This window comes from Capra hircus, chromosome 3 (assembly GCF_001704415.2).
Source record: "Capra hircus breed San Clemente chromosome 3, ASM170441v1, whole genome shotgun sequence".
NCBI classification, from domain to species: Eukaryota; Metazoa; Chordata; class Mammalia; order Artiodactyla; family Bovidae; genus Capra; species Capra hircus.
The window spans coordinates 31,156,594-31,169,243 of NC_030810.1; the positions used below are offsets into that span (position 1 = coordinate 31,156,594).

Here is a 12,650-nt window from a genome sequence, read left to right on the forward strand (position 1 = left end):
AAATTCATTGCTTTTCCTCGTGCAGCTATAGCCCCTCCCTTACCACTCCCAAGTCACTGGGACTAAATGTGTGAAATTATTAAAAAGTCTGTACCCATTTCCAATCTGGGAATTTTTGAAGTGCAAGGAGCCCTACCACCCGACCCAAACCGAGGGGAAGAGGGACTGAGAGGGTTACACATAGTGGATGCTCAGGAAACAACTGCAGAAGATAAGACATACTTGAAAGATAGGTATAAACATAAAAATTAAATAGATTCTCTAGAAATTATACAGATTGATGCCACAAACTAATTTGGAGGCCAGATATAAAGAAACCATCAATGAGAACAGCTTCCTTCATGTCAATAATCATGTGTCTTATATGCTTTAAGGACACATAAACAGGAACCGAAGCATACTGCTTATTATGACAAGGCGCTTACACTGATTTGCATTTCTCTGCAAAACTCTCTAGGCATATAATTTTGTTAATTTGTGACAAACCTCAAAAACACACTTCCCACCAATACTCTGATTGCAATGTATAGTTTAAAAGCACACAGAAATCAAGTTCCTTTCATAAGTCGCCAGTTGGATCTCATGTGTGTTGCTTGGTTCAGTTTGTTTTAAATTTGGGAATTTTAATGCAGATCATCATTTATAATTTAACTTGGACTTAAGGGAAGAATAGTTTCACAAGGATGTCAGACAAACTGACCTAGCCTTCTTTTGAATATGGGGACCACCAACTCATGCATGAGCTTGAGGAAATTATTTCATCTGAGACTCAGTTTCCTCCTCAGTCAAAAGCAAACACTTTGAAAACATTGGCTTCTCTTTCTCCTTTCCTGAGACAGGTCATTTGAAAAAGACGGTGCCTGTTCAAGTTCAAATCAGTCAGCAGTGATCTTTGGTAATAAGCACTTTCTAGAACAAGGGCCAGTTTGAAGAAACGCGATGCAGGAAAAAAAAACTGCCTAGTCCAAATCTGCACCACGTGTCTCTAGACTCACTCAACTATCATCCTCTGATTTGGATTAAAAGTTAAACCTGTTTGTCTTGTTCCTCTTTTAATTGACCCAGGCAAGAGAAAAATGAGAATAGAGCTCTCTGGAGAACCACCTCATATATGATACCAAGTTTCAAACTGACAAGGGCACACCAGAAAAGCAAAGTGGCAAAAAGGCACTGGCTCTAGGCCCTGCTCCTTTGTCACTGGACGGCCACTAACCAGTCCCCGCCTCCACGTCTTCCTACGTGAGGAGCACCGACTAGGACATGGTGACAGTGACGATCGCAGCTGGCGAATGCCCAGCGCCATGCACTCTACCAGGCATCACCTCGCAGGCCCACAATGCATACCATCCCATTTCACAGGTGAGAAAACAGAGACCTCAGAGACAGCCACAACTTGCCCAAGGGTGTACAGCTTATAACCGCAAGCAAACTCCCACCTGTCTGTCTCCAAAGCCTGTGCTTCCTCCTCAGATCTCCTACCTGTCCCCTGTTCAAAGAGGCCTATTTTTCTGACTGAGATAGAAAAATGATCTCAGTATTGTTGATAATGAAATCCTCAAGGTACTTTCAAATTCTCAAGTGTCCACAAATCTAGGCACTGAAAAATTGCTCTGATGGAATTTTCTTTATGTCCACGGAGAGGCTTGTCAGCACAGGCCAAGCTGTTCCACAGCTATCTCTGTATAACTCTGTCCCCTTTACTGCCCAATGTGATCCTTGCATTAAGACTCATATTTGCGTCCTATATTGGGACTTCCCTAGTGGTCCAGTGGTTAACACTTTGCCTCCCAGTGCAGAGGGTTCAATCCTTGGTTGGGGAGATAAGATCCCACATGCCTTCCGGTCGAAGAACTAAGACATAAAACAGAAGTGATATTGGGCCTACAGAACACATTTGTACATATGTGCACCCAATAAACTGGACATAAATGAAATGGAATGGAATAGAAAGAGGGAGCCTTCATGGCATAAACTGCATTGGAAAGTGGGCAGCAAGGTAAGCTGACAAGAGTTCTGGAAAATTTAGTGACTCCTTACTAGCTGGGTGCTCTTGTTCAAGTTACTTAACTTCTCTGAACTGCAGTTTCCTCCTCTCTAAAGGGATCTAATATCTACAGCACATGGCTGGCATGAGCAATGAATATAATCACTGTCACAGTTATTCCCTTCCTCGAGAGACACGGAGAATGCCCTGGATGACAAGCATTTCAATTATTTTCAAACATGGCTGCTCTTTTTAGTTAGATTTTTTCCCCTGGGCTTTCAAAAGACACATAAAAGAGTTGACCCTGAAACAGGCCCTTTGTCCAAACTTCCTCCCAGCCTTCCTAAGGTGTATCTGTCTTTCCCTTAAAGTGATATGGCCATGTCACTTCCAGAGGAGAAGAAAGTAACCACCAAAGGCTCTTGAGGTTCCCACACACTGACTTTCCCCAAACCTGCCACTGCTCTCCTCTGGTTAATGGAAAACATTTGTATTCCCTGTCTGGCTTTTTCTTAGATTCTCTTCACAATTGTTTCCCCTAATATATTTCAGGCAACTTTGCAACCAGAACATTAAAAAAGATTTCATAGAACCATTGAAGAGTAAGAACAGTGGTAAGGAAAGGAAAATTCTGTTACCATGAATAATAATAGCCACATACTACCCAATAATGACTTAGTGCTTTTAAAACTTTTCCAAGTAGTTTCAGATTTATGATGTCATCTAAGCTGTACCATACATGAGTGTCATGAGGTTTGCTTTTGTATTTTACAGATGAGGAAACTGAGGCCTGAAAGATTAAACAGTTTTTGCCCAAGTCACATGTGCAGAGGACATTCTGTCAGGATTTGAACCCAGCTCTGGGTGAATCCAAAGCTTGTACTGTTTCTCCAGTACTCTGCCAAGCTAACTTTGGTTTTTTAAAGGCTCTCTTTAGAAATCTAACTCATTCATTTTACTTTTTACTCACACACAACAAACTTCAATATCTCAAAAGAAAATATTTATAGAGTTTACACTTCATATATCCAAAGTGGTTACTTGGCCTTCAATAAGTACACTACCAAGAGCTCAGTTTAAATAAAAATCCCAGATTCTCAGCAACTGGGAGACACCACCAAGCCCTGGATGGGAAAGATTCCCTGGAGTAGGAAATAACAACACACTCCAGTATTCTTGCTGGAGAATCCCATGGACAGAGGAGCCTGGTGGGCTACAGTCCATAGGGTTGCATAGAGTTGGACACTTTCACATTCACCAAGTCCTCACACTAAAAGTCACAGGAGACTTTCAGGCAAGCACCCAGTGGTAATTTTTCCTTTTGAAAGAGTTCTAAAAGTCTTGAATATCTTTTTCTTAATTTTATTGGAGTATAGTTGGTTTACAATATTGTGCTAGTTTCAGGGGTACAGCAAAGTGATTCAGTTATACATACACACATATTCAATTTTTAGATTCTTTCCTTATATAGGTTATCACAGAATATTGAGTAGAGTTTCCTATGCTGTATAGTAGGTCCTTGTTGGTTATCTATCTTATATATTATAGTATATCTATAGGTTCATCCCAAGCTCCTGATTTGTCCCGCCTTCTGTTGCCCGGACGTTTCCCCTTTGGTAACCATAAGTTTGACGTTTCCCCTTTGGTAACCATAAGTTTGTTTTCAACATTTGCAAGTCTGTTTCTGTTTTGTCAAGAAGTTCATTTGTATCATTTTTTAAAAAATTAGATTCCACGTATGAGAAATAGCATATGTTATTTGTCTTTGTCTGACTCACTTCACTTAGGATGGTCATCTCTAGGTGTCTTAAACATTTTTAATGGAAAAGACAGGTATACTGACCACAAACAGAAAAAGAAAAAAAAAAAAATACAGACCATCTAACAATTTAAAAAGTGCCAGAATATTTAATCCTTCTCTATAAACCAATAGCTTTTTCTCAATCGCCATTAAGACACTAGCTATTAAACAACACAGTGATTCTCAAATTTAGCCTGCTAAGAATCACTAGAAGCTTTTACGAAACACAGAATCCTAGGCCGTGGTCCAGAGCATACTGAATTTGAATCTTCTGGAAAGAAGCCTGAGAATCTGTATTTCACACCAGACAGGTATTCTTATTAGCTGAGGCTATGAAGTACTGAATCCTGAATAGCAGGAATCCTGAAAGTTATCACTCCCCAGATAATGTGCACCATGTTGAACTGACACCCAGGGTAGTGAGTCTCCATTAATAAAACTTTTTAAGCTGGGAAGTAGCCCCAGGGGGTTGGCATTATTAATATCATGCTATGCAGAACAGGGCTTGCCAGCCCAAACAACTGCACAGGAAGTGGAAAAGAAAGAATGTCAAATTGACAGGAGATCAATAGCGTTAAACGTGGAAGAGGCTGCCAACCCTGACTTTAACAGTCTCCTACAAAGGCAGCTATACCACTACGGTATACATCAAGTACAAGAGAAAGGGATGAAAGAGCTAAGAGGAAAGAAAAAACTAGCCAATCCAGACAATGAAGAAATAAACGTTTTCAACTGTCCTGGAAGAGTCAGCAGGGCTTACCTACGAAATGGAGGCTCCCTTCTCATTTCAATCAGTGCAGGATGCTTCTTGGCTGGAAGGTTCACTAGTTATTAAGTGAAAATCTATTTCTAAATTCTTCGGTTCATGTGGCAGATTAAGTTATCAAAGTCTGCTGCATTACCAAAAACACATACTTAGTGACTATAATAGCAGAGTTTAAAAAAAAATAGAAGGGAAAAACCTGTTGGGCTTGCTTCCTTGTTTGTTTGTAATTCCGATAAATTTTAGGAAGCAGGTGAAAGGACACATCTGGCCGGGAAAAGAATCTAGCCAGTTTCTCACCATATTGGATGAACTCTAAGAAAAGACAATGCTCTTTATCCCTCCGGAATGAACCCCAATTCAAGCTAATTGTCAGCAATACTTCTTTGATACAAAAACATAAAAAGTCAACTGTTGATAAATAATCGATGAGAAGAAATTTCTGGGTTTCTAGACCAGTTATCTATCAGCACAGATTCATAAAATCGTTAGTGCTAGAAGGGGTCTGAAAGATGATCTAATCCCTTTCCTTTGTGATCATAATCAAGAAATCAGGTCCACAAAATTCAAGGGAATGTTCTCAAAGTCACACAGCAACACGGCAATACAAGACCAGAGCTCCTACTCCTAGGCCCTTATTCTTGTGACTTCCTGAGCTAATATACAACCAAGAGCTAAGCAGAGTGCAAGTATCAGGTACCAGGTAGACATTCAATGAATCCAAGTGCCATTCCTCTCTACCAGAAATCGGTCCTGGAATGTCACAAGGCAGCTTTTGACATTAGACATCATCCCGCCCAACCAGTCATTTCACTGTTGGAAAAAAACTGAGACCCATTAAAAACTAACTCGCCACAACCACACAACTAGCTGCTGGCACTGGCCACCCTGGAACCTGAACTTCTGGCTCCACGTCTCCCATCTTCTTCAGTACATCACATTGCCTCCCTCTCACTAGTAAAAGAGAAGAGTTTAATAATAATACATGATAATTTTACTTATCCCATAGACTGAACCAGTTCTAGAATTTTGTTTCAGCCACTTAACTGCAAATCAAGAAGTGTCCAAAAACATTCTAGAACCACTAAGTTACTAGCATAGTTGCTGACTATCCAAATTCACTATTTTTACCCATTTGAGTTTCTTTCTCTTTGCTTCACTAACCATGTTTCCTGGTTAGGAATGGCACAGGAGCCAAGCCTTTCAAACCAAACCTGCCTGAGCACCTGCTCCTTCAAAGATCTCCCACCCCCACCATAAACTCAGTTACCCCACCTTCTAGGATCAAAAGTCAAAGGAGGAACAGTCTTCAAACTACCACATAACTGCACTCATTTCACATGCTAGCAAAGTAATGCTCAAAATTCTGAACAAAGAACCTTCTCTAAAGCATGATCAGAACATACTGTGAAGATGTGATGGCTCAAAATACTGCTAAATTTTAGGGGTTGCCTTCTCAGCTAAAGTTTAGATCAACAATGAATGAAAATCATCTGTCTTCAACCTACTAGGCCAGTGTGAACTTCTCCTTTTGGACATGGATGCTTTGTGTCTTTGCTATAATATTGTTATTGGGTTTTTGTTTCATGGTCTCATCTACCTATGATTCTGAGACACAGCATATAAACATAGCAACAAAAGCTTCATATAGGGGTCTGGGTTATAAATCCTTTGCATTTGTCCAAGTATTGAGAGATGACAAATAACTTTCACATCCAATATTTCCTCTGATGCTCATGGCCACGTAATGCAGCGGCTACTCTGATCACCATCTCACAGATGGGCTCACTGACCTCAGAGGATGAAGGCCCTTGAATAGAGCCCTTGACAAAAAGCTAGACCTGTCTAACTCTGCCCACTTATCAAAATGCACGGGCTGGGAGGAGGCAGTCAGTAAATACCTGGGGAGAGAGACGAGGAAGAGGTGAGATGAAGCAGAGAAGCTCCACATAGATTTACCAAATTTGCACATTTGCACTACAGTTATGCACTGCTGTTTGTGCTTTCTTTGGAACCACCGTCTCATAGGGTAAAAAAGCACCCTCAAAATTTGGGAATAACTCAGTGTTAGAACAGCCCCAAATCAAAGCAATGCCTTAGGGCAACGAGACCATATCATTGACCAGAAGAGCTGAACCACCTTTATCCATCTGTTTCATTGCTAATAATTAGCTGGAAAATGTGGAGGGGCACTGTGTGTGTGTGTTAGTTGCTCAGTGTGTCCAACTTTTTACAGCCCCATAGACTGTAGCTCACCAGACTCCTTCTGTCCATGAGATTTCCCACTCAAGAATACTGGAGTGGGTTGACATTTTCTTCTCCAGGGGATCTTCCCAACCCAGGGATCGAACCCCTGTCTCTGGCATTGCAGGCAGATTCCTTACCAACTGAACCACCAGAGAAATCCTGGCTTTCTACCAACAGAGCTTTAAAAATTTTCTAATAATCTGAGTTTTAGGATTCTTCTGATGAGGGAAGGGGGATGGACTCCAGTCAAGCCCACTGGGATCAACTCAAATTGACTTGTGTTAATCTCAGTTTTCTTATCTATAAAATGGAGATAGTCTCTTCATCAGTTGTAGTGAAAAGTACATAAACTAATTTACTTGACAAAGAGTCTAATAGAGCTTAGATAGAAAAGATGCTCCTTCCTCCTTGTATGGGAATTGTCTCTGCTGCTCTCTTGTAACCTGGTACAGCAAAAACATTGTATTAAAAAAACAGAAGGCCATCCATATTATGCAACCAAAAGAAAAACAAAATCGATTTCAGAAAAACTACTATGCAAAGATTCATAACCATATTTATAAGCAATAATTGGCAAAGATAGCTATTTTCTGAGATATAAACTCCCACAGGTGATTGTCTGACACCAGATTCCTTTCACTCTCAAAGGCGAGTGGACTTCTGTTGTTTCACCAAGAATTTTACATTTCAAAAAGGTAACAACACATATATTGCACATTGCCTCTTATTTTTTTCCAGACACAAGGAGAGGAATCTTGGTGTATATTCATTCCTGTGAGAGAATAAACAAAAAACTGTGTCTCCCTTTTGTCATATACTAGGGCTTTGTAATCCTGACCACATGATCAATAGACTACATAAAAATTAAATTATGACTGACAGTCCCAGGCAAAAAGTGAACCAAGTAGAAACAATTTTTTAGGACTGTGATGTGTGGAATATTAAAATCACATGTTGTGTTAATAATTTTCTTTTGGAAGTCAAAGGGAGTTCTCCTGCATAAATTTCCCAAGTAAATGTTTACCTTGCAGTGTTTCCTATTATAGGAGGTCAAGACGCATCAAATTAGTGATATTGTGATTTGGTCTGTGCACAGGGGATATGCACACATTTTAAATGACTTGGTTGACATGATGTTAATGGTAGGGCATATACCCTTAAAATGGAGAGTTGTGTGATTCTTATGGTAAAATAAAAGATTCTGTTATCTTATAAACATTTTTTATAGTAAACAAAACCATTTGCTGGAACAGGCCAAGAGTAAATAAACTTAACAAACAGCTAGGTATAGAATGTTAGCTTTGGAAGGGACACAGGGAGATTCGGGACAGATGAAGAGCTGAAATGCACAAATGTACACCTTACTCACACCTTCAATGCACAACAGCATCTTTGGTTTTGTGTGTCCCTGGCTAAACTATAGCTGATAGGTGTGTCTTTCTGCAAATTCCTTCACACTTTTTCCTTTGATAAGACACACCATCTCTTGGGATTGCCTTCTGAAATCAGAGTGGAAAGCAGAGGGAAGGGTAACAAAACTGTCTGAGCTCTGCTTCCCTAACCACCAAGTAGGAGATAGGAGGGTACATGGCAACAGACAGTCTAGAAAGAGTTCACCCTTCCACCAACAAAATGCACCAGTAAAGACTGGAAGCCCCAGATAAGTTTACAGCAAACAGCTTCAGTGTGTTTCTGGGTTCCTGGTACTCCCCCAGGACCAGGGAGGATCTCTTAAAACTTCAATAGCTTGGCAAGGAGACTTTAAGCACTAATCTCCCCACTGTGCATAAGTCGGTTGCCTTCAGGAAGGTGGGCCCCCCAGTGACAATTCCTTTGCATAACATCTTAATGTTGAATTTATATGAAGAGGTGAGAATGGGATTTGCCACCTTTCTACAGGCACCTTTCTTCCCTTCCACAGAGCACAACTGACCTTCAGCTGTCTCTGTGTATCTAAAGGAGGCCATTCTTCCATTTAAACTCCAAGAGTCTCTTCTTCCTTTGACTCTGAAAATTCACTATGGACAGTCAAGCCAAGGACGGAGGGACCTCAGTAAGGACCCTGCTACAGAGTCATGAACACAGGGACCCGGGACTCCAGCCCAAGAAGCCTCTAGTTTGCACACTCTGCGTGCACAAATCCAATTCAAAGGGGACTTGAACCTCCTGTGCAGGAGTTCTATTTTAAGGGAATGAAATTGGGAACACAGATGTTTCTTCAGTTAGCAGAGTTGGCAGAACAGCCCCTGGACCAGATCCGAGTTCTTAATGCAGGAAGGGGCCTCAGAGAGCAACTAGTTCAACCCACTCACTCAATTGATAAGGAAACTGAGGCCAAAGAGGCAGTTAGGTGGTACACTCAGCAAGTGGCAGAGTGGCCTTGTTCTGATGACAAGTCCTGCGCGCTTTCCATTTCACCATGATTAGCTTAAAAAAAAAAAAAAAAACACACCTAACCTGACTTCAACCTTGGAACTCCTGTAGATTCGTGTCAATAGCCACCCCTCGCCCCGGGGGCAGTTCATAAATCCTCCTGACCCTCCCACCCCACGCCCTATACTCCTTCTAGCTGTGACTTCCAAATAGTTTGGAAAGCAGAAGCAAGCTACTGCCTCAACTTTTCGGGAGTACAATTAATGCTGGTCCCAGTGCAGGACGGTGGCTAGTTTTCCCAGTGCCTCAGTTTCCTCACTGGTGAAACGGACCTCCTCGCTCATACTGCACCGAGTCACGGAGAGGGCCAGTCAAAACTGCTGGGTAGGCACCACGCATCAAGCCCCTAGAGAGCACCCTCCCAACCCCTGGGGGGCGTTCAGGAGAGTGAAAGCAAGTGAAAAGGCCAGGGCAGTCTCAGCGGAAGGGCTGGATGTTTACATTCAGCCGGGAGAAGGTAGCGCTCTCCAGGCGGGAGCCCGGCGCTCCAGGAGATCCATCTTACTTGGATGGATGTCCAACCAGCTCTACGCCGGCTCCGGGTCCCAGTTCCATCGACTTCCCCTTCCCTAGCGGGACGAGCCCACTCTTTTCGTGGGATTCTGCCCGGGTTTCCAACTGCAGCTTGGCTTTTAGGATTCGGCGTCCAAGTGGCCCGCGAAAGCCTACAGCGCTCCCGACGCTTCTCTACAGGCCGGGGAGGCGGCGGGAACCGAGAGGGCGGGGACCCGGGGGCCGAGAGCCGCGCGAACGCTCCCCGAGAAGCCTGCAGGGGCCCCCGAGGCGGACTGCGCGGCGCGGCCGGGAGACGCCGCCCCGCGCGCAGCCCGACTCGGGCTGGGACGCGCGCCGGGCGCCGAGGGCCCGAGGGACAGAGGGGCCGGGCTCACCCATGAAGAGGCAGAAGAGGTCCAGGCAGATGAGCAGCACCCGCTTGCTGCCTCCTTTCCTCGGGTTGTTGTTGAGCGCCGGACTGCCGCCGTTCTTGCTCTCCGCGACGATCGCCTTGTCGTACTTGTAGTTTTGCATGGCGCTGGTCAAGACGCCCGGCGACAGCAACCACACACCCAGACGCCCGGGTCGCCTCCCGGCCGAGACTGCTCGGGGCGCGGCGGGAGAGTGCGGCCCCGCTGTCCGCTTCCAAAGGCAAGCGGTGGTGCTTTCTGCTCCCCCTGGAGCTCCTCTGCTTTTCCTGTCTCAACCGCGAATCGTTCCAAAGTCCAGGGTGAAAAGAGCCAACTTCTCGAGAGGAAAGTTCTGCAGCGCTGTACTGCTTGCAACGCGCGGAGCTGGCGTGTCTGTGCGCAAAGCCGCGAGTGGGCAGCTCGGGCGCTCGGCCACCTTTCTCCGCGCCTGGTTGCTTAATGAATGGGAGCTGCGCGGAGCGGAGCTGAGCGGAGCCCAGCCACCCTCGAGCGCTGCCGCGACTCCAACTTTCCTCCTCCTCCTCCTCCTCTTTCTGCTGCTGCTGCTGCCGCCGCGGCTGCCGCTGTGATCACCAGGGTTTGTTTTCAGCACTTTTATTGCACGACGTCCTTTTAAAAAAGAGAGAGGGAAAGAGAGGGACCTCCTTACTTGGCTCAGAAGGGATTCTGAAAGCACAGCCCCTTCCTTAAGCAGCCTAAGACGTAGGATAATTAAGGCCACATTTCCCCCACCCCCTTCCAAAAAAAAAAAAAAAATCCTAAAAGGAAAAGTTACTCTCAAACCAGAGAATCCGGGAGCCCCTAGCGTTCAGAAACACTGAACTGTCACAAAAGGAGGGGGAAAAAAAGTATAAAAAGAAACATTTTCTTGCTGGCCTTGGGTCAGGCAAAAGTTTAGGCTGTACAGCTCAAAGAGTTTCTTCTCCATGACACGTTTGGGGCTTTCAAGTCTTTATTTTGATTTGAATCGTATTATCCCAAAAATATTCAAAGAAAAAAATCTATTTTTATTGTTTTTAAGATCTTAACACCCAGCACCAGATACTGGGGTAAAATCTGAGGGTGCGTGTGTGTATGTGTGCTCAATCGTGTCTGACGCTTTGGGACTGTATGGAGCCGTGGACTGTAGCCTGCCAGGCACCGTTGTCCATGGAATTTTCCAGGCAGGAATGCTGGAGTGGGTAGCCAGTTTCCTTCTGCAAGGGGTCTTCCTGACCCAGGCATCAAACCCTCCTCTCCCGCATCTCCTGCACTGCAGGTGGGGAAGCCCAGGATTCCGAGGATAGGAGCAGGAAAAGAACTGCAGGACTCTGGAACTAGACCTGTGGCTTGAAATCCTGGCCTGGCCACAGCTCTGTGCTTGGATTTCCCGATATGTAAGCTGGAGTTAATGTGTTTCTCCAAAACAGAGGAACTGTGAAGACTTAAATAGCTAATCTACCTCAGGGCCTAGAACAGTGCCAGGTATAGGTGTTAACTGTGATTTTTACTCCTGTTTCCAGGGTGAAGGAGTTCCAAGCCCTCCACTAGATCAACTGGCCCCCAACCCACCTATACCACTATGCGGGGGGTGAGGGAGGGGGGTGTGGGGTAGTTTGGGGGTGATCTAATGCTTTGCCTTAGAGATTGTTATATGCTTTTAAATTACTTTATTTTTAATTGATTTCATTTTTAATTTTATTTTAAAATGTATTTAATTCTTAATTTTTCTTCCAAGTAGAATACAAACATTTCCAAGGCAAGGGCCTTTCCTTTTAACTTCTGTAGTGCCTATAGGAAAACTGGGCACACAGTACCATAAATAGGTATTCCTTCCAGATGTCTTTTTTCTGTACATCCAGAAATAGAAATATTGTAGCTTTTTTATACATTATATTGATCATGTTCTTTTTTATACTGACTTGTTATGGGGTTCAGTAACCTTATATCCAGCCACCACAAGCCACTTGCCTTGTCTCCAATAGTCATTTCCCACTCCACACTCTGTCCTCCTTCTCCTTCTGCCTGTAATACACATCTATCCCTTCTCTAACTACCAAAATGCTTCTCTTGTTTTAGGGTCTGAAATGTCACCTTTTTTCTGAGCCCTTCCTTGACCCCTGAATAGAATTAATTTCCCCTTCAACACTTTACTCTCGTAGCATTTATCACAATCTGATTTGGTACTATAGTTAGTAAAGACTAGTGCCCTCTGTAGATTATCAGCTCTGAAGCATCTCCCAGGTATCTTGCACAGAGTTTGGTGCCTGCAAAATTAAGCTCAAGTCTAGACTGCATAGCAACCAGTGGGTTGACAAAGAGAGGCAAAATCGCTGTCTTCTGTCTCCAAGACGGTTTTGGAGCTGCGGTATCTAGATGCAGATTAGACCCAGCATTCTCCATTCAAATAGCAGCAAGGAAAAGTCAGGGAAATTAAGAGAACTGATCCCTTAGACACCTTTACAGTGAGAAATGCTTCTTCCTGACATGTTAAAATAGCAGAAACAGTACAAGGCC

The 12,650-nt window shown here is 43.8% G+C and overlaps 1 protein-coding gene across 2 annotated transcripts in view; it reads right to left on the reverse strand.

Moving 5' to 3' along the window:
- The window catches only part of PLPP3 (phospholipid phosphatase 3), an 88,125-nt gene extending 77,284 nt beyond the window's left edge, over positions 1-10,841 (reverse strand). The window contains exon 1 of one of the 2 annotated variants that reach the window (XM_018044641.1): positions 10,119-10,841. In XM_018044641.1, coding sequence (XP_017900130.1) covers positions 10,119-10,257 — 139 coding nt within the window. In that variant the 5' untranslated portion in view covers positions 10,258-10,841. The remainder of the gene's footprint in view (positions 1-10,118) is intronic. The other variant, XM_005678357.3, reaches the window with a different exon arrangement.